The sequence below is a fragment of the Pleurodeles waltl genome, chromosome 1_1 (genome assembly GCF_031143425.1).
Source record: "Pleurodeles waltl isolate 20211129_DDA chromosome 1_1, aPleWal1.hap1.20221129, whole genome shotgun sequence".
In the NCBI taxonomy this organism is placed as follows: Eukaryota; Metazoa; Chordata; class Amphibia; order Caudata; family Salamandridae; genus Pleurodeles; species Pleurodeles waltl.
Genome location: NC_090436.1, coordinates 366803784 through 366830669, shown reverse-complemented (window position 1 = coordinate 366830669; position 26886 = coordinate 366803784). Strand labels below are relative to the sequence as shown.

At 48.3% G+C, this 26886-nt stretch overlaps 1 protein-coding gene across 3 annotated transcripts in view; it reads right to left on the bottom strand.

Annotated features, from left to right (window-relative positions):
* The window catches only part of SREK1 (splicing regulatory glutamic acid and lysine rich protein 1), a 423414-nt gene that overhangs the window by 364687 nt on the left and 31841 nt on the right, over positions 1-26886 (bottom strand). For all 3 annotated transcript variants that reach the window (XM_069222929.1, XM_069222949.1, XM_069222938.1), the window contains 2 exons: positions 2480-2644; positions 2141-2319 (listed from right to left, as the gene is read on the bottom strand). In XM_069222929.1, coding sequence (XP_069079030.1) covers positions 2141-2319; positions 2480-2644 — 344 coding nt within the window. The remainder of the gene's footprint in view (positions 1-2140; positions 2320-2479; positions 2645-26886) is intronic.

Genomic DNA, 26886 nt, shown 5'->3' with positions numbered 1-26886 from the left:
CGGGCAGGTTGCCTGGGGCTTGACTTAGGGCCACTCCTGGGAATCTATATATACGGGTGACCTCCTCTTATACCTCAGAGACATTGAAAACGTCCCAGCTGACAATGTGGATATATTACAAAATGTTGTCCCACTTTCTGGACTATGGGTAAACTGGGCTAAGTCATGCCTATTTCCTTTTGGCCCGGACCCGTCCGACCCACGTCTCTGCCTGTGCTTATTCCCTGGCAACCTAGAACATTCAGTTATCTCGGCATCAACATATTTCACGCAAAAGAGGACATTCACGATGGTAACCTTAAGCGGGCGGTGACCTTCAATAGAACAAAGATGATTTTCTGGCAAACCCTGCCCCTCTCAGTGATGGGAAGAACTGCCCTCCTAAAAATGGTGGTTCTCCCTCGGCTGCTTTATTATTTCTCTAATATACCTTATTATGTTCCAGCCTAATTCTTTAGGGAGCTGGAGACTAAGGTCAGGGAATTCCTCAGGGGTAAAGGCCAGTTTTACATCCTTCACAGGGCCCATCTCACGCCGGATAACCTTAATAAATACTATCAGCAGCTGAATGCCACTTACCCTCGCTGCACACAATGGGAGCGGACTTGCTTCATATGCTATGGTCTTCCCCCTCCCTCAACACTTATTGGCACGGCGTCGCGGCATGTATGTTGGCCTGCATATCGCGCCCACTTCTGTCCACATGGGAGGCCTGCTTCCTGGGTCTATTCCCCACAGCCAGGTGCAAAAAGCCTTGTTGAGGTTTCTTTATCTTGGTCTCCTGACAGCTAAGCACTTAATCACCAGAAGTTGGAAAGCCACGGTCCTACCCACATTAGTGGCATGGGAGAACTCCTTTGTGGTGTGGGTGGAGGCAGAGGGGGTGGCGCTCCATAGGGAGGACAGTCTAGGTCTCTGAAAACACAACTGGATGAACTGCCAGCGCACAGGAGCTGGCTGCTGCACCTTTTGAAAAGTGCATGCAACCCCCTGCAACCCCCGCCCCTTATCCAGGGTTCAACCAAGATTTTACAAATAAAACCTTACTGGTACTAGAGGGGTTGGTAGTGTATTACATGGTCAGATCCTTAAAACACCATAATATACCCAGTTCCCTTACAGACTGTTAACATTATTACATGGTGAGATTTTACACTCACCACATAATAATCCACTTTTCTACAGCCCCGTCCTGCAGTTCTGACCAGCAATGTCACTCTATGTAATATGTTTCGATAACCATGTGTGCAGCATAAAGGATAGAATTTTAAGTGATTCCTTGGAACTTGTAAATGAACTGCCTTAAACAGTTTGGAAACCGCATCTTCAAATCTTTCCTTGATAATATGTACAGCAACAAAACTCAAATAAAATGCTTATGTATTGTAACCATTCTTATGTAAAACACTTAACATGGCACCTAGTCGGCAGTATATACATATAAAGCAAAATAAACAAACCTGTGTCACAGGCTGCCGAATGAAAAGTTAGGCAATAAATGCTGCTTGCTCATATTTTTCTGATTAAAGATGCAGCAAATTGAGAATTAAGCAGTGGAATGCATTTACAGGTTGCTATACTCAACACTTGGATGTCATTTCCTGAGTTGAGTGACGCATGGGAAATTGGAGGTTTCCTTGCTTCAATGATACCCACACCGTCCTCAAATAGTACAAGGAAAAGATTAATTTGAACCCTGCTGGAATCTACCGTGCCTTTGCAATCGCACTTACACTGGTAAGTGTTTGAATCCCACTCTAGCTAAGGTAGTAAGGAGGGTGTTGATCTCAAGTTTAGAGCATTATTGTTATTGAGGTATCTCTATCAGTCTAAGGTAAACCTTATAATAGCAATCCTCTCCTTCACTTCCTTCCATCTAGGTCTGAATGTCGTTCGCCAGTCTTTCTACAGTCTTTTTTCTGTGCTATATTCCAATGTATAAAAAGTGTTACTGTTTACATTTACTGTTGCACTCTGTGTGCAATATTGCAAATTTAGGTCACTACTTGTTTTGAAACAATGTGCATCACTGAGCTGAGTTTAAGATTTCTGAAAAAATAAGCAAATGGATTTTAAAAATGCATATAATTGCTACAGGAACTTAATGTCTACATTGCTTGTTTAATACCATGTCACTTACTTCAGTGGTCTGTCCCCGAACATAACTCCATTAAAGGCAAGAGCTCGAGGCACCGAATCATGGTCTGAAAACTCTACAAAAGCAAATCTGGTTGGCTGAGTCTCATCGCCTGCCATACGAACAAACTTGACATCACCGACCTGCTTAAAAAAGTCAAGTAGCTGATCTGCAGTTGTAGTCTGGAAAAAAACATAAGAACAAAGAAATACAAGTCAACCTCAAGAGAATAAAAGACCACAATATGTAACCACTTGCCTACTACTGGTCTACAAATAATTTTAGCATAAAATGGTAAAAATACAAACATGATGCTTAAATGAAAATACATTTTAAAATTACCTGGGAATTTAAATTGCCAACATAAATTGTCCTTCTAATTTCATCAACTTTTGTGGGGTCTACATTTCCCATAAGTGGAGGCTGTAGAATGTCCCCTGCCGTTGTAGCGTTAGGATCCAATAGTGTTGGTAAAGTTGTGCCCAATGTGCTAAGAGGGACACTAAGCTGCAACAATAAACAAATAAATAAATAACAGTTCTAAAACTTTTAGATTAACAGTGAAAGGATTTAAATGGCTTTAAAAATTATATATGTGAAGACTTTCAAATCTTAGCCGCTCTTCAGTCTCCCCATTTGTACAACTGCAAATGCCTCGCAAGAAATTTAAATGTCGATTACAGAATTCCTTTCCCACCAAGGAAATTGGATAAGGGAAAGAAGATATGCAGATTAGGAAAATATAAAATTTTCAAATGAGGCAATATAAAACAGAAATAGTATTGCCACTATAAGACATATGCATTGCTTAAAAAGAAAAATGTTACTTACATGTAATCAGCATTTTAACGCTCGCCCTGTTGTAGATTCAAATACTATCCACTCTCCTGCAATCTATGGATAGGTGAACGATATTGTTTTCTATCCTCAAACACTTTTTTTTGCTTTAGGAATGTTTTAGGAAGCAGGCTCTTTATACGATAAATCAAAATAAGATATATTGTATTGTATTGTAATCTTATTTATATAGCGCTTACTACCCCTGACGAGGCGTCGAAGCGCTTTTCGATGAGTAGCACGCTACTCCAGAACCCAACAAGAATTAGTGATGGATTAGTATCATTTAATAATGAGTACAGTTTATTATTATTATGAGTTAATTTGAGCTGCGGATATGGGAGTTTGTTAGTTAGATTGACTGGAGTAATGGAGGGGTGGAGGAGGAAAGAAATCCAGAAGTGTTAATTGGGAGTATATCCTTCATTTACTCAATCCAAAGGCTTGGGATGAATAAAGGGGGGCGGAGGGGGAAGAGTATGTGGAAGGGTTAGGGAGAGCATAGTAGCAGGGTGAGATGAATGCAGGAGAATTTAGTAGGGTTGTGTGGGAGGTCACAGAGGTAGAGTGAGGTTTGGTGAGTTAGATGTGGAGGTGGAGGGAAGAGCTTAGGCAGAGATATTTAGGAGATGAAAGTGGTCGAAGGGATTTGGGATGAGTCAGAGTGAGAATGGAGGATAGTTTGATAGAGACATGACATAAGAGTGATGAGTAGATAAGTGTGATAAAATGAGAGCAGAAATTCATAGATATCTAGTATAACAACCCAAATATTGTGCAAAGAGTCCAGGGGTTCCCTTACCAGTGGGCAGGGGCTTGCTCTAGCAATCCCAAGGTGCTCTTTTTTGGGGATAGTGTGGTCGCGCAGGGCTAGGCTTATCAGAGAGGCGTGTTGGATATCTGCAAATACACACACAGCCAATAAATGAGACCCATGACTCATTAGGGGAATCCACATAAATTTACAAAAATAAAAAGTATCTTTATATATATTTAAGTGCCAGATTCAATACGATCAGGTAAGTAGGCTTTGCAAGAAAAATCTTTAGAGTTTTGAAAAGTCGGCACTAAGTAATTTTTGGAAACTGCAATGTTATCCTATAGAGGAAAAACAAATATGGCAAACGGGCCAGAACAGCGACTTACAGGACGAACCTCCTGGACTTAAGTTAGGTATTGGGCAAGGGTCAGGACCACATCAACAGGTCACAATGGGTGGCAGTGGGACGGCCGGGTGCAGAGGTGTAGACCGTAGTGCCTCATGTTGGTCAAAGGAGTTTGTTACAGTTGGAAAGAGGCTGCAGGTTAGGTTTTAGGTGTCCAGTTTGGGTGAGCCACCAAGTAGACTCAGGTGAGGCGATGTTCAGATACGGTGGGACACCAGTAGTCTTCTCCTCAGGGACAAGGGTACCTTGGTGAAGAGGATTCTTGGACCGTCAGGTGTCCGTAAGCAGTGGCTGCTGCAGTGGAGGGGACTCATAGAAACAGGCTGCAGCCGTGGACTGGGGGGTGGGGGGGCTAGTGCGGGTGAACCAACAAGTGTGCTCAAGTGTCACAAGCCTGAGAGACGCAGACACACCAGTGGTCCTCTTTTCCTCACTTCAGGGAGTCCAGGTGCAGTGAACTTGACGGGGTTGCCATTGCCAGAGGTAGTTGCGGTTGAGGGGGGGCCTACACAAAGACTTCAGACGTCTGAGTGAAGGTCCCAGTGGGGAAACCCACAATGGACTTTGTCTCTTGATAGGCTGGGGACCAAGTTGGCACTGCTGGCCCACTTCAACATGAACTAGGAGCCTCGGGTGCAGTGGTGCTGTCCGGCGGCGGTTTTGGAAGTCTGGAGTTCTCTCCAGCAGTTCTTGGGTACCTGCAAGGATGGAGGTGGGCAACTCCGCTATTCCACAGGAGTTCGCTGGAACTGGGGTGAAGGCTGGCCACCTACCTGGGCTTTTGGAAGTTACAGCTGGAGGACGAAGTGATTTTGACAATTGTCAAAGTTGACAGAAAGGCTGCCAGCGTTGGTGTTGAGTCAATCATTAGTCTTCAGTTCTCACTTTTGCGTCTCTAGAGTCCTTCTTCAGGTCAGCGGAATCTGATCTCCTGGTGCCAGGTGCTCCTAAATACCGAATTTAGGGGTGTTAAGGGGAGAGTAGGGTAGTAGCCAACAGGCTACTTACCCTTGGGGTCACTACACCCCTAACATGACCGCTTCCTTTGGGAAGTTGGCATAACCCTCTCCCAGCATTCATAATTCTGTCAATACCAAGATGGCAGATTTCTAAATGTGGTGTGCACATCAGGCAACTCACCTTTGGGGTGAGACAGACCTGAGGGATGGACACACCTCCTCGACTACTAATTTCTTCAAAGCCCCCGGCCTTGGTATGCACATTCACAGGTCATCCTGTTGGGTGGGGTGTGTAAATACCTCTCCCAGAACAGGTTTTGTTTCTGGGTTGTCTGAGAGCAAAGGCTCTTACCCTAGGGGGTCAGAAACGTGCCTGATGGCGGCAGGCTGCTTAAAAACAGTCAGTCCGCATAGAGGTAGTTTGTAGGTTTTGAGGGGGAACCTCTAAGATGCCTTATGGGTGCATGCATTAATAAATCCATCACTGGCATCAGTGAGGGTTTACTAATATGAGATGTTTGATGGGGACAGTGTTCGGGGACAGGACACACAAGCTGTGTGCCATGACATATTTTCACCTCTAGCTGCACCAAGACACGCAGTCTGAAATGGCAGTCTGCATGTCCTAGGTGAGGGGTCCCCAAGGGTAGCACAATACATGGTGCAGCCCTTGGGGACCCTCTCCGGTACACATAACCTAGGTACCAGGTGTAGGAAAGTGCCCCTTTTGGCCTAACCACGTAAGCACCTATCAGGAGGGGGCTCTGACATCACGTGCCTTGGCCGGCCACTCGGATGCCCAGAGTTCTCTGCCAACCATGGAAACAAGATGGCAGAACCCAGGGACCCTCTGGAGCAACTCTGGTCACCAACCCTGGAGCGGTGATGGACAGGGGAGTGGTCACTCCCCTTTCCATAGTCCGCTTTCACGTCAGAGCAGTGACTGGGGGTCCCGGAAATGGTGTGGACTGTTTTATGCACAGAGGGCACCAAATGTGCCCTTCAAAGCAAACCAGTTGCTTGGGGAAGCTAACCCTACCAAGTCAGTCTCAACTATTTCCAGAGGGAGAGAGTGTTACCTCCCTCTCCCAAAGGAAATACTTTGTTCTGCCTTCCCGGGCTTGATCAGATCAGACCACAAGAAGAACTGCTAAGCCAATAACTGCAGTGAAGATACCAGACAACAACTGACTTTGTCTCAGCCCTACTGGCCTGTCTGCAGCTTCAAGACTCCTGCTCCAAAAAGGCGACATCCTGCAGGATCAACGACCTCTATAAACCCCCAGAGGACTGCCTGCCCATCAGAGGGCCAAGAACTCCAGAGAACAGCGTGGCTGCCCAGAAGAAACCCTCCAGGACTCAAGAACCGCCCCAGATCCGCAGGTCCTGCCCACTCTGCACCAGATGCCCACGGTCCCAAGTCCAGAAAAAGTCCCTACCTCAAGTCCACCCTGGGCTGACCCCTCCTGGCCAACACGACGTCTGCAGCCTGAATCAAGAGGACCCCCCCCACTTACGCCACCCCCAACCCCCTGGCCTTGGGGCACCTTACTGAGGGTCCATCAGCGGGTGCCTCCCCTACTTGTCCAGCCTTTGGTTTCCCTGAACCGATCTCCTGGACCCAGCCTGCAGCATCTTTTGTGACTCCAGAGCCTCCCCTATTGAAAAGCATAGGGCGCCCAGCTCTGTGTTCACACCCTGCCACCCCTGTGCCACTGAGGGTAAGTGTTTGGTGTGAACCTGTGTCCCCCCTCAACCCCAACCACCGCTGCTGACCTAAACTCCCCAGGCCTATGCCTTGGAACAGCAGATACTTACCTGCAATATGCTTTCTACGGCAAACCCCCAGTCCCTATAGGATTCCATTGCAAACCGCAACAGCAACTTTGACCTCTGCACCCAGCCAACCAGCCCTGTGTTGCTCTTTTGGGGTCAGCCTAAACTTTGACCTGTGGACATCGTAACCCCTGAAGACTGGAATCTTAAGTCGTGTACTTACCTCTTAGCCATGCTAACAATTTTCTCTCCAAAGTACTTGTAAGGAAATGCCTCCTTGGCATGGTTACCCCCTGACTTTTTGCCTTTGCTGATGCTATGTTTTGAATTGAAAGTGTGCTGAGGCCTGCTAACCAGGCCCCAGCACCAGTGTTCTTTCCCTAACCTGTACTTTTTGATTCCACAATTGGCACACCCTGGCATCCAGATAAGTCCCTTGTAACTGGTACCTCTGGTACCAAGGGCCCTGATGCCAGGGAAGGTCTCTAAGGGCTGCAGCATGTATTATGCCACCCTAGAGACCCCTCACTCAGCACAGACACACTGCTTACCAGCTTGTGTGTGCTAGTGAGAACAAAATGAGTAAGTCGACATGGCACTCCCCTCAGGGTGCCATGCCAGCCTCTCACTGCCTATGCAGTATAGGTAAGACACCCCTCTAGCAGGCCTTACAGCCCTAAGGCAGGGTGCACTATACCATAGGTGAGGGTACCAGTGCATGAGCACTGTGCCCCTACAGTGTCTAAGCAAAACCTTAGACATTGTAAGTGCAGGGTAGCCATAAGAGTATATGGTCTGGGAGTCTGTTTTACACGAACTCCACAGCACCATAATGGCTACACTGAAAACTGGGAAGTTTGGTATCAAACTTCTCAGCACAATAAATGTACACTGATGCCAGTGTACATTTTATTGTAAAATACACCACAGAGGGCACCTTAGAGGTGCCCCCTGAAACCTAACCGACTATCTGTGTAGGCTGACTGGTTCCAGCAGCCTGCCACACTAGAGACATGTTGCTGGCCCCATGGGGAGAGTGCCTTTGTCACTCTGAGGCCAGTAACAAAGCCTGCACTGGGTGGAGATGCTAACACCTCCCCCAGGCAGGAGCTGTAACACCTGGCGGTGAGCCTCAAAGGCTCACCCCTTTGTCACAGCACGGCAGGACACTCCAGCTTAGTGGAGTTACCCGCCCCCTCCGGCCACGGCCCCCACTTTTGGCGGCAAGGCAGGAGGAAACAAAGAAAACAACAAGGAGGAGTCACTGGCCAGTCAGGACAGCCCCTAAGGTGTCCTGAGCTGAAGTGACTCTAACTTTTAGAAATCCTCCATCTTGCAGATGGAGGAATCCCCCAATAGGATTAGGGATGTGACCCCCTCCCCTTGGGAGTGGGCACAAAGAGGGTGTACTCACCCTCAGGGCTAGTAGCCATTGGCTACTAACCCCCCAGACCTAAACACGCCCTTAAATTTAGTACTTAAGGGCTCTCCCTGAACCTAGAAATTAGATTCCTGCAACTACAAGAAGAAGGACTGCTGAGCTGAAAGACCCCTGCAGAGGAAGACCAGAAGACACCAACTGCCTTGGCCCCAGACTTACCGGCCTGTCTCCTGCCTTCCAAAGAACCCTGCTTCAGCGACGCTTTCCAAGGGACCAGCGACCTCTGAATCCTCCGAGGACTGCCCTGCTTCGAAAAAGACAAGAAACTCCCGAGGACAGCGGCACTGCTCCAAAAGAACTGCAACTTTGTTACAAGGAGCAGATTTAAAGACCCCTGCAACTCCCCGCAAGAAGCGTGAGACTTGCAACACTGCACCCGGCGACCCCGACTCGACTGGTGGAGAACAACCAACTCAGGGAGGACCCTCCGGCGACTCTACGACTGTGAGTAACCAAAGTTGTCCCCCCTGAGCCCCCACAGCGACGCCTGCAGAGGGAATCCCTAGGCTCCCCCTGACCGCGACTGTCTGAACTCCATTTCCCGACGGCTGGAAAAGACCCTGCACCCGCAGCCCCCAGCCCCTAAAGAAACGGAACTTCTGTGCAGGAGTGACCCCCAGGAGGCCCTCTCCCTTGCCCAGGTGGTGGCTACCCCGAGAAGCCCCCCCCTTGCCTGCCTGCGACGCTGAAGAGATCACTTGAGCTCTCATTGACTTCCATTGAAAACCCGACGCGTGTTTGCACACTGCACCCGGCCGCCCCCGCGCTGCTGAGGGTGTACTTTCTGTGCTGACTTGTGTCCCCCCTGGTGCCCTACAAAACCCCCCTGGTCTGCCCTCCGAAGACGCGGGTACTTACCTGCTGGCAGACTGGAACCGGGGCACCCCCTTCTCTCCATTGAAGCCTATGTGTTTTGGGCACCTCTTTGACCTTTGCACCTGACCGGCACTGAGCTGCTGGTGTGATAACTTTGGGGTTGCTCTGAACCCCCAACGGTGGGCTACCTTGGACCAAAAACTGAAACCTGTAAGTGCCTTACTTACCTGTTGAAACTAACAATAACTTACCTCCCCCAGGAACTGTGAAAATTGCACTAAGTGTCCACTTTTAAAACAGCTTATTGTGTTTTATGTAAAAAGTATACATGCTAAAGTAATGATTCAAAGTTCCTAGAGTACTTACCTGCAATACCTTTCAAACGAGATATTACATGTAAAATTTGAACCTGTGGTTCTTAAAATAAACTAAGAAAATATATTTTTCTATAACAAAACCTATTGGCTGGATTTGTCTCTGAGTGTGTACACCTCATTTATTGTCTATGTGTATGTACAACAAATGCTTAACACTACTCCTTGGATAAGCCTACTGCTCGACCACACTACCACAAAATAGAGCATTAGTATTATCTCTTTTTACCACTATTTTACCTCTAAGGGGAACCCTTGGACTCTGTGCATGCTATTCCTTACTTTGAAATAGCACATACAGAGCCAACTTCCTACATTGGTGGATCAGCGGTGGGGTACAAGACTTTGCATTTGCTGGACTACTCAGCCAATACCTGATCACACGTCAAATTCCAAAATTGTCATTAGAAATTGATTTTTGCAATTTGAAAAGTTTTCTAAATTCTTAAAAGTCCTGCTAGGGCATTGTGTTAGTCCCTGTTAGCATTTCTTTTAGAGTTTAAAAGTTTGTTAAAAGTTTGAATTAGATTCTAGAACTAGTTTTAGTTTCTTAAAAAGTATTCCAACTTTTAGGAGCATAATGTCTAATACAGATGTGAATGTGGTGGAACTTGACACCACACCTTACCTCCATCTACAGATGAGAGAGCTAAGGTCACTCTGTAAACTAAAGAAAATAGCAATGGGCTCCAAACCTACCAAACTACAGCTCCAGGAGCTGTTGGCAGAGTATGACAGAGCCAACCCCTCTGTGGATGGCAACACAGATGAAGATGATAGTGACTTGGAGGGTGATTTCCCCCCCACCAGTCCTATCTAGGGAGAACAGGGCTTCTCAAGCCCTGACTCCAAAAATAATAGTCAGAGATGCTGGTTCCCTCACAGGAGAGACCAACACCTCTGAAATCACTGAGGATAACTCCAGTGAAGAGGACATCCAGTTAGCCAGGATGGCCAAAAGATTGGCTTTGGAAAGACAGATCCTAGCCATAGAAAGGGAAAGACAAGAGATGGGCCTAGGACCCATCAATGGTGGCAGCAACATAACTAGGGTCAGAGATTCTCCTGACATGTTGAAAATCCCCAAAGGGATTGTAACTAAATATGAAGATGGTGATGATATCACCAAATGGTTCACAGCTTTTGAGAGGGCTTGTGAAACCAGAAAAGTGAACAAACCTCACTGGGGTGCTCTCCTTTGGGAAATGTTCACAGGAAAGTGTAGGGATAGACTCCTCACACTCTCTGGAAAAGATGCAGAATCTTATGACCTCATGAAGGGTACCCTGATTGAGGGCTTTGGATTCTCCACTGAGGAGTATAGGATTAGATTCAGGGGGGCTCAAAAATCCTCGAGCCAGACCTGGGTTGACTTTGTAGACTACTCAGTAAAAACACTAGATGGTTGGATTCAAGGAAATGGTGTAAATGATTATGATGGGCTGTACAATTGATTTGTGAAAGAACACCTATAAAGTAATTGTTTCAATGATAAACTGCATCAGCATCTGGTGGACCTAGGACCAATTTCTCCCCAAGAATTGGGAAAGAAGGCGGACCATTGGGTCAAGACTAGGGTGTCCAAAACTTCCACAGGGGGTGACCAAAAGAAAGGGGTCACAAAACCTCCCCAGGGGAAAGGTGGTGAGACAGCCAAAAATAAAAATAGTAAAGAGTCTTCTACAGGCCCCCAAAAACCTGCACAGGAGGGTGGGCCCAGAGCCTCTTCACAAAACAATCCTGGGTACAAGGGTAAAAACTTTGATCCCAAAAAGGCCTGGTGTCGAAACTGTAGTCAGTCTGGACACCAAACTGGAGACAAGGCCTGTCCCAAGAAAGATACCACTTCTAACTCCCATCCAGCTAAAACTGGAATGGCCAGTCTCCAAGTGGGATCAACAGTGTGCCCAGAGCAAATCAGGTGTCACACTGAAGCTACATTAGTCTCTGAGGGTGGGGTGGATTTAGCCACACTGGCTGCCTGGCCCCCTAACATGCAAAAATACAGGCAGCAGCTCTTAATTAATGGGACAAGTGTAGAGGGCCTGAGGGATACAGGTGCCAGTGTCACCATGGTGACAGAGAAACTGGTTTCCCCTGGCCAATACCTGACTGGACAAACTTATCCAGTCACCAATGCTGACAATCAAACTAAAGTACATCCCATGGCAATGGTAACTTTAGAGTGGGGAGGGGTCAATGGCCTGAAACAGGTGGTGGTCTCCTCAAATATCCCAGTAGACTGTTTGCTTGGAAATGACCTGGAGTCCTCAGCATGGGCTGAGGTAGAACTGAAAACCCATGCAGCCATGCTGGGTATTCCTGAACTGGTGTGTGTCAAGACTAGGGCACAGTGCAAGGCACAGGGTGAAAAAGTAGAGCTGGAGTCTGGAAAAATGGCCCAGCCTACCAAGAGACAAGGAAAGTCAGCTGGGAAACTAGCTGCAACACAACACCAAAAAGAGAACCTCTCTTCTCAGGAAGAAGTTCTGCCCTCTGAGGGAACTGAGCCTATGGAGCTGGAACCTTATCAGGTTGAGCTCTTGGGCCCAGGGGGACCCTCAAGGGAAGAGTTGTGTAAGGGACAAGAAACCTGTCCCTCTCTTGAAGGCCTTAGGCAGCAAGCTGCTGAAGAGTCCAAAGGCAAGAAAAATGGAACACATAGGGTCTATTGGGAAGATGGACTCCTGTACACTGAGGCAAGAGATCCCAAACCTGGTGCCACTAGGAGAGTGGTAGTGCCTCAGGGTTTCAGAGAGTTTATTCTGACCTTAACCATTATATTCCCCTTGCTGGGCATTTGGGACAAACCAAGACGTGGGAGAGGTTAGTCAACCACTTCTACTGGCCCAATATGTCCCAGAAGGTTAAGGAGTTTTGCCTCTCCTGCCCCACCTGTCAAGCCAGTGGTAAGACAGGTGGGCATCCAAAGGCCCCCCTCATTCCACTTCCAGTGGTGGGGGTCCCCTTTGAAAGAGTGGGTGTGGACATAGTTGGTCCACTAGAACCTCCCACAGCCTCAGGAAATATGTACATCCTAGTAGTAGTGGATCATGCTACTAGGTATCCTGAAGCTATTCCCCTTAGGTCGACTACTGCCCCTGCAGTAGCCAAGGCCCTCATTGGTATCTTTACCAGAGTGGGTTTCCCTAAGGAGGTGGTTTCTGACAGAGGTACCAACTTCATGTCAGCTTACCTAAAACACATGTGGAATGAGTGTGGGGTGACTTATAAATTCACTACACCATATCATCCACAAACTAATGGCCTTGTTGAGAGATTCAACAAGACATTAAAGGGCATGATCATGGGGCTCCCAGAAAAACTCAAAAGGAGATGGGATGTCCTCCTGCCATGTCTGCTTTTCGCTTACAGAGAGGTGCCTCAGAAGGGAGTAGGATTCTCACCCTTTGAACTTCTGTTTGGCCACCCTGTAAGGGGACCACTTGCTCTTGTTAAAGAAGGCTGGGAGAGACCTCTTCATGAGCCTAAACAGGACATAGTGGACTATGTACTTGGCCTTCGCTCAAGGATGGCAGAGTACATGGAAAAGGCAAGTAAAAACCTTGAGGCCAGCCAACAACTCCAGAAGTTGTGGTATGACCAAAAGGCTGCACTGGTTGAATTTCAACCAGGGCAGAAAGTCTGGGTTCTGGAGCCTGTGGCTCCCAGGGCACTCCAGGACAAATGGAGTGGCCCTTACCCAGTACTAGAGAGGAAGAGTCAGGTCACCTACCTGGTGGACCTGGGCACAAGCAGGAGCCCCAAGAGGGTGATCCATGTGAACCGCCTTAAGCTCTTCCATGACAGGGCTGATGTAAATCTGTTGATGGTAACAGATGAGGACCAGGAAGCTGAGAGTGAACCTCTCCCTGATCTCCTCTCATCAGACCCTAAAGATGGCTCAGTAGATGGAGTGATCTACTCAGACACCCTCTCTAGCCAGCAGCAGTCTGACTGCAGGAAGGTCCTGCAACAGTTTGCTGAACTCTTTTCCCTAACCCCTGGTCAGACACACCTGTGTACCCATGATGTGGACACAGGAGACAGCATGCCTGTCAAAAACAAAATATTTAGACAGTCTGACCAAGTTAAGGAAAGCATCAAGGTGGAAGTCCACAAGATGCTGGAATTGGGAGTAATTGAGTACTCTGACAGCCCCTGGGCTAGCCCAGTGGTCTTAGTCCCCAAACCTCACACCAAAGAAGGAAAGAGAGAGATGAGGTTTTGTGTGGACTACAGAGGTCTCAACTCTGTCACAAAGACAGATGCTCATCCCATTCCTAGAGCTGATGAGCTAATAGACAAATTAGGGGCTGGCAAATTCTTAAGTACCTTTGACTTAACAGCAGGGTACTGGCAAATCAAAATGGCCCCTGGAGCAAAAGAAAAGACAGCATTCTCCACACCTGATGGGCATTATCAGTTCACTGTTATGCCCTTTGGTTTAAAGAATGCCCCTGCCACCTTCCAAAGGTTGGTGAATCAAGTCCTTGCTGGGCTGGAATCCTTTAGTGCAGCTTATCTTGATGATATTGCTGTCTTCAGCTCCACCTGGCAGGATCACCTGGTCCACCTGAAGAAGGTTTTGAAGGCTCTGCAATCTGCAGGCCTCTCTATCAAGGCATCCAAATGCCAGATAGGGCAGGGAACTGTGGTTTACTTGGGACACCTTGTAGGTGGAGGCCAAGTTCAGCCACTCCAGCCTAAGATCCAGACTATTCTGGACTGGGCAGCTCCAAAAACCCAGACTCAAGTCAGGGCATTCCTTGGCTTGACTGGGTACTACAGGAGGTTTGTGAAGGGATATGGATCCATTGTGACAGCCCTCACAGAACTCACCTCCAAGAAAATGCCCAAGAAAGTAAGCTGGACTGTAGAATGCCAACAGGCCTTTGACACCCTGAAACAAGCTATGTGCACAGCACCAGTTCTAAAAGCTCCAGATTACTCCAAACAGTTCATTGTGCAAACAGATGCCTCTGAACATGGGATAGGGGCAGTTTTGTCCCAAACAAATGATGATGGCCTTGACCAGCCTGTTGCTTTCATTAGCAGGAGGTTACTCCCCAGGGAGCAGCGTTGGAGTGCCATTGAGAGGGATGCCTTTGCTGTGGTTTGGTCCCTGAAGAAGCTGAGACCATACCTCTTTGGTACTCACTTCCTAGTTCAGACTGACCACAGACCTCTCAGATGGCTGATGCAAATGAAAGGTGAAAATCCAAAACTGTTGAGGTGGTCCATCTCCCTACAGGGAATGGACTTTGTAGTGGAACACAGACCTGGGACTGCCCATGCCAATGCAGATGGCCTTTCCAGGTTCTTCCACTTAGAAAATGAAGACTCTCTTGGGAAAGGTTAGTCTCATCCTCTTTCGTTTGGGGGGGGGTGTGTAAGGAAATGCCTCCTTGGCATGGTTACCCCCTGACTTTTTGCCTTTGCTGATGCTATGTTTTGAATTGAAAGTGTGCTGAGGCCTGCTAACCAGGCCCCAGCACCAGTGTTCTTTCCCTAACCTGTACTTTTGATTCCACAATTGGCACACCCTGGCACCCAGATAAGGCCCTTGTAACTGGTACCTTAGGTACCAAGGGCCCTGATGCCAGGGAAGGTCTCTAAGGGCTGCAGCATGTATTATGCCACCCTAGAGACCACTCACCCAGCACAGACACACTGCTTACCAGCTTGTGTGTGCTAGGGAGAACAAAATGAGTAAGTCGACATGGCACTCCCCTCAGGGTGCCATGCCAGCCTCTCACTGCCTATGCAGTATAGGTAAGACACCCCTCTAGCAGGCCTTACAGCACTAAGGCAGGGTGCACTATACCATAGGTGAGGGTACCAGTGCATGAGCACTGTGCCCCTACAGTGTCTAAGCAAAACCTTAGACATTGTAAGTGCAGGGTAGCCATAAGAGTATATGGTCTGGGAGTCTGTCAGACACGAACTCCACAGCACCATAATGGCTACACTGAAAACTGGGAAGTTTGGTATCAAACTTCTCAGCACAATAAATGCACACTGATGCCAGTGTACATTTTATTGTAAAATACACCACAGAGGGCACCTTAGAGGTGCCCCCTGAAACTTAACCGACTATCTGTGGAGGCTGACTGGTCCCAGCAGCCTGCCACACTAGAGACATGTTGCTGGCCCCATGGGGAGAGTGCCTTTGTCACTCTGAGGCCAGTAACAAAGCCTGCACTGGGTGGAGATGCTAACACCTCCCCCAGGCAGGAGCTGTAACGCCTGGCGGTGAGCCTCAAAGGCTCACCCCTTTGTCACAGCACCGCAGGACACTCCAGCTAGTGGAGTTGCCTGCCCCCTCCGGCCCCGGCCCCCACTTTTGGCGGCAAGGCCGGAGAAAATAATGAGAATAACAAGGAGGAGTCACTGGCCAGTCAGGACAGCCCCTAAGGTGTCCTGAGCTGAGGTGACTCTGACTTTTAGAAATCCTCCAGCTTGCAGATGGAGGATTCCCCCAATAGGGTTAGGATTGTGACCCCCTCCCCTTGGGAGGAGGCACAAAGAGGGTGTACCCACCCTCAGGGCTAGTAGCCATTGGCTACTAACCCCCCCAGACCTAAACACGCCCTTAAATTTAGTATTTAAGGGCTCTCCCTGAACCTAGAAATTAGATTCCTGCAACAACAAGAAGAAGGACTGCCTAGCTGAAAACCCCTGCAGAGGAAGACCAGAAGACTACAACTGCCTTGGCTCCAGAAACTCACCGGCCTGTCTCCTGCCTTCCAAAAGAACTCTGCTCCAGCGACGCCTTCCAAAGGGACCAGCGACCTCTGCATCCTCTGAGGACTGCCCTGCTACGACGACGACAAGAAACTCCTGAGGACAGCGGACCTGCTCCAAAAAGACTGCAACTTTATCCAAGAAGCAGCTTTAAAGAACCCTGCAATCTCCCCGCAAGAAGCGTGAGACTTGCAACACTGCACCCGGCGACCCCGACTCGGCTGGTGGAGAACCAACACCTCAGGGAGGACCCCCGGACTACTCTACGACTGTGAGTACCAAAACCTGTCCCCCCTGAGCCCCCACAGCGCCGCCTGCAGAGGGAATCCCGAGGCTTCCCCTGACCGCGACTCTCTGAAACCTAAGTCCCGACGCCTGGAAAAGACCCTGCACCCGCAGCCCCCAGGACCTGAAGGACCGGACTTTCACTGCAGAAGTGACCCCCAGGAGTCCCTCTCCCTTGCCCAAGTGGAGGTTTCCCCGAGGAAGCCCCCCCTTGCCTGCCTGCAGCGCTGAAGAGATCCCTTGATCTCTCATTGACTTCCATTGCGAACCCGACGCTTGTTCTAACACGGCACCCGGCCGCCCCCGCGCCGCTGAGGGTGAAATTGCTGTGTGGACTTGTGTCCCCCCCCGGTGCCCTACAAAACCCCCCTGGTCTGCCCTCCGAAGACGCGGGTACTTACCTGCTGGCAGACTGGAACCGGGGCACCCCCTTCTCTCCATTGAAGCCTATACGTTTTGGGCACCACTTTGAACTCTGCACCTGACCGGCCCTGAGCTGCTGGTGTGGTAACTTTGGGGTTGCTCTGAACCCCCAACGGTGGGCTACCTTGGACCAAGAACTGAACCCTGTAAGTGTCTTACTTACCTGGTAAAACTAACAAAAACTTACCTCCCCCAGGAACTGTGAAAATTGCACTAAGTGTCCACTTTTAAAATAGCTATTTGTGAATAACTTGAAAAGTATACATGCAATTGAAATGATTCAAAGTTCCTAATGTACTTACCTGCAATACCTTTCAAACAAGATATTACATGTTAAATTTGAACCTGTGGTTCTTAAAATAAACTAAGAAAAGATATTTTTCTATACAAAACCTATTGGCTGGATTTGTCTCTGAGTGTGTGTACCTCATTTATTGTCTATGTGTATGTACAACAAATGCTTAACACTACTCCTTGGATAAGCCTACTGCTCGACCACACTACCACAAAATAGAGCATTAGTATTATCTCTTTTTACCACTATTTTACCTCTAAGGGGAACCCTTGGACTCTGTGCATGCTATTCCTTACTTTGAAATAGCACATACAGAGCCAACTTCCTACAGTTGTGTATCAACACCAAAGTGCTAACCAATTTAAAGCAAAAAAACACAGTTGGACCAACAGGAGCAGCTTTTATAGCACTGCAATGATTTGAAGGCCAAAACCATGCACCAAGATTCTTTAACGAATGAACTGAGGTCTGTGCAAGACCCACTTCCGTTGGCCTCATTAATGGTAAACTAGGACTTAAAGAAGGAAGAACTTGAAGGGTCTCAATCTTAGTGCATTTCAGAGATAAGTAGTTTGTCAACCAAAGTTACATGTGATTCCAACAGAGGATTGTGCTTTTACTCCAGTCCTTGTGATTTGTCTTATGGTGGTGGAGTGATCTATTGGTTGCCTACATTTTGAAATGCAGGTGGTTTTGGGGTGTACCTTGCAGCAGTGGTCTCACATAGATATTGAAAAGGGATCCATCTGGGGCATTGTATTATATAGATTTGGCTAAAAAAAGAGCCTGATGTGCTCCACAAAAGAAAGGTTACACCATCTTGGTTTTGGTGGAATTGAGAACTCTGGAACAGGGTCATTCCAGCCCCCCACAGAAAGTGGTCATTTAGGGGTTGTAGCTCTCCATGGGTAAGTAGCCCACTGGCTACTACCTTACACTCCCCTAAACGATCCTAAATGGAGTATTTAGGAGGCCCCCTGACCTAGAAGATAGATTTGACTGAATCAAGAAAGAAAAGGACAAAAAACAGCTGAAAAAGCGAGAACTGCGGACTGCTTGTGGTCTTTTGATGCCAAACTGCCTGCCTACCTGCCCTTGTCCCGACAAACATTGCAATCCAACTCATCCTACAGCTGTGCATCCTCCAAAAGTCTTGTAGGACCTTCAGCACTTCAGCAAGCCAACAGCATCTACCTTTAAGTGGAAGAGCTGTTTTCCTGCAACCTGCAGGCTCCAACTGCAACGTCTGGCTCACGTTCTGCTGACCACCGTGATCACCACTACAGCACCCACACCCAGGCATGCCCCAGGAGGTGAGATCAGTTCCTGCACCAAGTGAGAAGCAGTGAGGACCCACTGGTGCCTTCCTGCTCCCATTCCAATCCAGACTCCAATGCAGCAGTCTTACCAGGTGACGAGGGGTGTCAGCATTGCAGAGGCCAGCACAGAGAGTGGCCCAACTCTTCTGTTTTGTCCCCCTCTTATAGGTCCAACCAAGAGCCGTGGGCGACTTAGACACAGGAGCACCTGCCAACCAAAACCCACTACGCCCTAGCTCCCCAGCTTGGGTTCACGACAACTGTAGGAAGTTGGCTCTGTATGTGCTACTTCAAAGTAAGGAATAGCATGCACAGAGTCCAAGGGTTCCCCTTAGAGGTAAAATAGTGGTAAAAATAGATAATACTAATGCTCTATTTTGTGGTAGTGTGGTCGAGCAGTAGGCTTATCCAAGGAGTAGTGTTAAGCATTTGTTGTACATACACATAGACAATAAATGAGGTACACACACTCAGAGACAAATCCAGCCAATAGGTTTTGTTATAGAAAAATATCTTTTCTTAGTTTATTTTAAGAACCACAAGTTCAAATTTAACATGTAATATCTTGTTTGAAAGGTATTGCAGGTAAGTACATTAGGAACTTTGAATCATTTCAATTGCATGTATACTTTTCAAGTTATTCACAAATAGCTATTTAAAAAGTGGACACTTAGTGCAATTTTCACAGTTCCTGGGGGAGGTAAGTTTTTGTTAGTTTTACCAGGTAAGTAAGACACTTACAGGGTTCAGTTCTTGGTCCAAGGTAGCCCACCGTTGGGGGTTCAGAGCAACCCCAAAGTCACCACACCAGCAGCTCAGGGCCGGTCAGGTGCAGAGTTCAAAGTGGTGCCCAAAACGCATAGGCTTCAATGGAGAGAAGGGGGTGCCCCGGTTCCGGTCTGCTTGCAGGTAAGTACCCGCGTCTTCGGAGGGCAGACCAGGGGGGTTTTGTAGGGCACCGGGGGGGGACACAAGCCCACACAGAAATTTCACCCTCAGCGGCGCGGGGGCGGCCGGGTGCAGTGTTAGAACAAGCGTCGGGTTCGCAATGTAAGTCAATGAGAGATCAAGGGATCTCTTCAGCGCTGCAGGCAGGCAAGGGGGGGCTTCCTCGGGGAAACCTCCACTTGGGCAAGGGAGAGGGACTCCTGGGGGTCACTTCTGCAGTGAAAGTCCGGTCCTTCAGGTTCTGGGGGCTGCGGGTGCAGGGTCTTTTCCAGGCGTCGGGACTTAGGTTTCAGAGAGTCGCGGTCAGGGGAAGCCTCGGGATTCCCTCTGCAGGCGGCGCTGTGGGGACTCAGGGGGGACAGGTTTTGGTACTCACAGTCGTAGAGTAGTCCGGGGGTCCTCCCTGAGGTGTTGGTTCTCCACCAGCCGAGTCGGGGTCGCCGGGTGCAGTGTTGCAAGTCTCACGCTTCTTGCGGGGAGATTGCAGGGTTCTTTAAAGCTGCTCCTTGGAACAAAGTTGCAGTCTTTTTGGAGCAGGTCCGCTGTCCTCGGGAGTTTCTTGTCTTTTTCGAAGCAGGGCAGTCCTCGGAGGATTCAGAGGTCGCTGGTCCCTTGGAAGGCGTCGCTGGAGCAGGATTCTTTGGAAGGCAGGAGACAGGCCGGTGAGTTTCTGGAGCCAAGGCAGTTGGTGTCTTCTGTTCTTCCTCTGCAGGGTTTTTCAGCTAGGCAGTCCTTCTTCTTTGTAGGTTCAGGAAATCTAATTTTCTAGGGTTCAGGGTAGCCCTTAAATACTAAATTTAAGGGCGTGTTTAGGTCTGGGGGGTTAGTAGCCAATGGCTACTAGCCCTGAGGGTGGGTACACCCTCTTTGTGCCTCCTCCCAAGGGGAGGGGGTCACAATCCTAACCCTACTGGGGGAATCCTCCATCTGCAAGATGGAGGATTTCTAAAAGTTAGAGTCACCTCAGCTCAGGACACCTTAGGGGCTGTCCTGACTGGCCAGTGACTCCTCCTTGTTATTCTCATTATTTTCTCCGGCCTTGCCGCCAAAAGTGGGGGCCGGGGCCGGCAACTCCACTAGCTGGAGTGTCCTGCGGTGCTGTGACAAAGGGGTGAGCCTTTGAGGCTCACCGCCAGGTGTTACAGCTCCTGCCTGGGGGAGGTGTTAGCATCTCCACCCAGTGCAGGCTTTGTTACTGGCCACAGAGTGACAAAGGCACTCTCCCCATGGGGCCAGCAACATGTCTCTAGTGTGGCAGGCTGCTGGAACTAGTCAGCCTACACAGATAGTCGGTTAGGTTTCAGGGGGCACCTCTAAGGTGCCCTCTGGGGTGTATTTTGCAATAAAATGTACACTGGCATCAGTGTGCATTTATTGTGCTGAGAAGTTTGATACCAAACTTCCCAGTTTTCGGTGTAGCCATTATGGTGCTGTGGAGTTCGTGTTTGACAAACTCCCAGACCATATACTCTTATGGCTACCCTGTACTTACAATGTCTAAGGTTTTGTTTAGACACTGTAGGGGTACCATGCTCATGCACTGGTACCCTCACCTATGGTATAGTGCACCCTGCCTTAGGGCTGTAAGGCCTGCTAGAGGGGTGACTGACCTATACTTGCATAGGCAGTGAGAGGCTGGCATGGCACCCTGAGGGGAGTGCCATGTCGACTTACTCGTTTTGTTCTCACTAGCACACACAAGCTGGCAAGCAGGGTGTCTGTGCTGAGTGAGAGGTCTCCAGGGTGGCATAAGACATGCTGCAGCCCTTAGGGACCTTCCTTGGTATCAGGGCCCTTGGTACTAGAAGTACCAGTTACAAGGGGCTTATCTGGATGCCAGGGTCTGCCAATTGTGGATACAAAAGTACAGGTTAGGGAAAGAACACTGGTGCTGGGGCCTGGTTAGCAGGCCTCAGCACACTTTCAATTGTAAACATAGCATCAGCAAAGGCAAAACGTCAGGGGGCAACCATGCCAAGGAGGCATTTCCTTACAACAACGGACTATGCTCCCCTGCTCCCAGGACCCCCCACAGACCAACCCCCAAGTTGGGAGCTCCTGACGTGTCCTCAAGGGCCCCCCTCAGCAGCTTGTTTCTAGGTGTTTCCTCCCCCCATCACCCTCACTCACCTTCAGTGATCAAGGCACCCAACTCATCTAGCACCCCTGCACCCAGACGACCCAGGGCAGGTAAAACTGAACTTCTGGTGGTTTCTTTGATCTTGCCCACACCCCTAGCATTGTACAACCAAAAGGGGACCCCTAATATCTTTCTGCAAAGACCCAAATGCAGTGAATGTACTTAACTCATTGAAAGTCATTACCCTGTAAAAGCGAATTGGTTTATTTATGTACTGCACTCTGAAAAATTCTCTACAACAGTACTTACCTTGCTTTGAAGATTTGCTGGTGATAAAACAGGATATAAAAGTGTTGTACTTTTCTAACATTGGTGTAGGGAAATGCCTCCTCGGCATGGTTACCCCCTAACTTTTTGCCTTTTGTTGATGCCAGTTATGATTGAAAGTGTGCTGGGACCCTGCTAACCAGGCCCCAGCACCAGTGTTCTTCCCCTAAACTGGACCTTTGTTCCCACAATTGGCACAGCCCTGGCACACAGGTAAGTCACTTGTACCTGGTACCAAGGGCCCTGTGGCCAGGGAAGGTCTCTAAGGGCTGCAGCATGTACTATGCCATCCTGGGGACCACTCACTCAGCACATGCACACTGCGTCACAGCTAGTGTGTGCTGGTAGGGAGAAAATGGCTAAGTCGAAATGGCACTTCCCTCAGGGTGCCATGCCATCAACCGACTGCCTGTGGCATAGGTAAGTCACCCCTCTAGCAGGCCTTACAGCCCTAAGGCGGGGTGCACTATACCACAGGTGAGGGCATAGCTGCATGAGCACTATGCCCCTACAGAGTCTAAGCCAAACCTTAGACATTGTAAGTGCAGGGTATCCATAAAAGTATATGGTCTGGGAGTTTGTCATACACGAACTCCACAGTTCCATAATGGCTACACTGAAATCTGGGAAGTTTGGTATCAAACTTCTCAGCACAATAAATGCACACTGATGCCAGTGTGGGATTTATTGCAAAATGCACACAAAGGGCATCTTAGAAGTACTCCCTGCATGCCAGTCCGACACAACCAGACGAGTTTCTGGCCACATGGGGTGAGAGTGCCTTTGTCACTCTGTGGCCAGGTACAAAGCCTGCACTGGGTGGAGGTGCTTCTCACCTCCCCCTGCAGGAACTGTAAAATCTGGTGGTGCCCGTTACAGCGCCCCAGGGCATCCCAGCTAGTGGAGATGCCCGCCCCTCCGGACACAGCCCCCACTTTTGGCAGCAAGACCGGAGGAGATAATGAGGAAAATAAAGAGGAGTCACCTTCCAGTCAGGACAGCCCCTAAGGTGCCCTGAGGTGTCCCCTACCTTTAGAAATCCTTCATCTTTATTTTGGAGGATTCTCCCGATGGGATTAGGGATGTGCCCCTCCTCCCCTCAGGAAGGAGGGTGTAGCCACCCTCAAGGACAGTAGCCATTGGCTACTGCCCACCAGACCTAAACACACCCCTAAAGTTAGTATTTAGGGGCGACCCGGAACCCAGGAAATCAGATTCCTGCAACCTACAACAAGAAGGAGGGCTGCTGACCTGAAATCTCCGCAGAGACGACGGAGACAACTGACTTGCCCCAGCCCTACCAGCCTGTCTCCAGACTCAAAGAACGTGCACAGCGACGCATCCAGCGTGACCAGCGACCTCTGAGGACTCAGTGGACTGTCCTGCACCCAGAAAACCAAGAACTTCCAGAGAACAGCGGCACTGTTCAGAAACAGCAACAAACTCGCAACAAAGAAGCAACTTGAAAGAGACTCACTTCCCGCCAGAAGTGTCTCTTCACACACTGCACTCAACGCCCACGGCTCGAGTCCAGGACAACCAACACCGCAGAGAGGACACCCAGGCGACCCAAACGACGTGGACACCCTGAGTCAACCTCCCTGCACCCCTCCCTCCCCCCCCAGGTCTCTCCAACGCTTTCAATACCAAACCCGATGTCTACTTAGCACACTGCACACGGCTGCCACTGTGCCGCTGAGGGTGTGTTTTGTGTTCTTGTGAGTGTGTGTCCCCGGTGCTCTACAACACCCCCCTGGTCTGCTACTAGAGGACGTAGGTACTTACCTGCAAGCAGACTGGAACTGGAGCACCCCTTTTCTCCATAGGCGCCTATGTGTTTTGGGCCCTCCTGTGACCTCTGCACCTGACCGGACCTGTGTTGCTGGTGCTGTGGCTTTGGGGTTGCCCTGAACCACCAACAGTGGGCTGCCTATGCCCAGGAGACTGGGTCAGTGATTTACTTACCTGAAAAACTAACCAAAAGTTACTTCCCCCATGAATTGTTGATTTTTGCACTGTGTCCACTTTTTAAATAGCTATTTGGCATTTTAACCAAAACTGTGTTTACTACTGTTTAAATCAAAGTTCTATACTTACCTGTGTGAAGTACCCTACATTTTATGTACTTACCTCAAATTTGAATCTTGTGGTTCTAAAAATAAAGAAAATATATTTTTCTATATAAAAACGTATTGGCCTGAAGTTAAGTCTTTGAGTCAGTGTTCTCATTTATTGCCTGTGTTTGTACAGCAAATGCTTAACACTTCCCTCTGATAAGCCTACTGCTCGACCACACTACCACAAAATAGAGCATTAGTATTATCTACTTTTGCCACTATCAACCTCTAAGGGGAACCCTTGGACTCTGTGCACACTATCTCTCACTTTGGGATAGTATATACTGAGTCAACTTCCTACAATTGGTCTCGAGTTTCTCCTCATTTATGAACTGTGCGCCTAACAAATGCTTAGCATTAACCTCTGACAAGCCTAAACTGCTGACCCACACTACAACAAAAGAGAGCATTTGGAATTATTTTTACGCCTGTAAACCAATAAGGGTCATCTGGACTATCTGCACGGTGCCCCTTATATATTTCCTACACTATATAGATAGCCAGAATCCTACAACAAAATATGCTACTAATCCAAAATGGTGGTTTAACCAGATACATTCTTCAAAGCTGACCTACTATTGAGGCAGCTCTAGGATCTTCATCTAAAAAAATAATGTTTGGTCAAAGTGTGTATTGATTTCTAGGTAGAAGATTTACCAATCTCCATTAAAGGTACATTTCTTAATCAAGCAAGCAAAGCTGCTTTGCTGTAAATCCTGGTAGAAAGGGATTCCTTTTACCTTTTAAACAATTATTTTTGGGAAACCACCATTTCAGGGATTGTTGTGCCGGTAGAGACAGAGTAAGACTATCTCCCCGGTTGTCTTTACATAGTGATCATTAATCCTACAAGCATTGTTGAAAAGGTCTCATGTGGAGAGGAGTATCAGGAATTAGATAACGACATGAGGCCATGTACCTCAACAGGTAAGAGCTCCGACTAGCTGTTGGAAGGCTGGAGTAATAACGGATGGTATTTCTGTAAAATGGTAAACACTCTCTCATCCATACAGCTCTCCTTTTTGCATGTTTAGAGTGCCCCTAAATAAGTGATTATTAAAATAACAATACTACCACGCATGCTATATATTTTTTCAAACAATACCCCTCTCCCTGCCAACTAAGACACTAATCACACTGCAATCCGCAATTCTCAAATATATATGAGACAGGAGGACGCTGTGATCATCAAGGCAGACCCTGAATCTTCCTAAGAGAAAATGGGATGCGGGGGCCCTGGCAGTCCCATGCCTTACGAAATACTACCAGGATACCCACCTGCGATTCATAATAGAATGGAGTCGCTCATACAAAGAAAAACACTGGTGCATTATGGAGCAAGCTGTTTTGGGGTCCCATATTTGGAAAGAATCCTGGCTACTACATAAATATAGGGCCAAAGGACTTAATTCTTCCCCATCACTAGCACGACTGGGACTCAGTCACTACTAAAAGTGGACTAACATCTTTCCAATCACCTATGACACCTATATGCAACAATCCAGACTTTGCCCAGGCTTGAAACCAGAGTGCTTTCGCAGATGGCATGCTGGAGGATCCAAGAGGGTAGGGAGCTTATTCGACACAAATGGCATTGTACCTTTTGATCGCCTGCAAGAAGACTATGGGCTTCTAAAAGCAGACAGAATGAAATATCTACAGGTTAGGCACTGGGTGCTCCAGCCCTCAGTCAGACCCTTGGTAGCGAGACCTCTCACATCATTTGGAAAATGGATAACACTTAATCAGGACAACAAATAACCGATTTCTGAAATTTACATGCACCAAACCACCATAGCACAGGTACCCAAAACCAAGGAACAGCCAAGGTGGGAGGCCGAGATAGGGAGAGAGTTATTGGATGAGGAAAGGAGAGACATACACCCAAGGGGTCACCATACCGCTTACAGTGTGGTGGATACAGAAACAGCTTACAAAATTGCCTCTTACTGGTAATATACCCCAGCGCGGATACACGCCTGGGACCACTCCAAACCAAATGCCTGCTGGAGAGGGTGAGGTAACACTGGCACACTAATACACTTATTATGAGACTGCCCCAAGCTGAAATATATTGGAGTGGCAAGTCATTCCACACAGAGATCCCTAGTCTACCGACATATATTACACTCAGCCTGTCTAACCCACTTACATTCCCGGTGCGCTCAATCAGGGGCCGGCAGATGGCCGTAGCCATCAATATAGCCCATTAGACTATATTATCACTCTGGCGCACAGATAGAGTTCCCAACCACACCTCTTGGCTGCATAAACTTTGGTACCTGCTGGGGAAGGAGAAGCTCTCAATAGCAGCAGAGCAACGGGCTGCAGACTTCACCACCCTATGGGGACCCTTTGTATAAATTCTGTCTTCTGAATTCACTGAAATTACACATACTTAAAAGTCTTACGACTGCTAGGGTAGAGTACAGGCCCGTACTTCTCACCAAAAGCTACACATATCACCGCTAGGCAGGAGGTGGGACTTAGCAACTCCTTCAATTGACACGTGGGGGTATAGACGAGGGGGTGAGCCAACATGGATAAGAAACCGTCAGCAGAACAGTTTTACTTTGTGTTGTTCTACTGTTTGTCATCTCATTTATAGTCCTCATTGTGATTAGTTGCACTGCTGGCCTCTGGGTTGTGGCATCAAAGCTGTGTCTTTTCTGAACTAAAAAATTGCAACAAACAAAACTGATCGATAAATAAGTGATTATCTGTAGTGGAGTTGCTGGTTTTTAGGGGGGGATGGAGCGCAAGTGCTCTGGCCCCCGTTGTAATCTCTCTGTGGGCTTTTAACCACACCCACGAGTTTTGTGAGTTCGGGGCTTGCCTT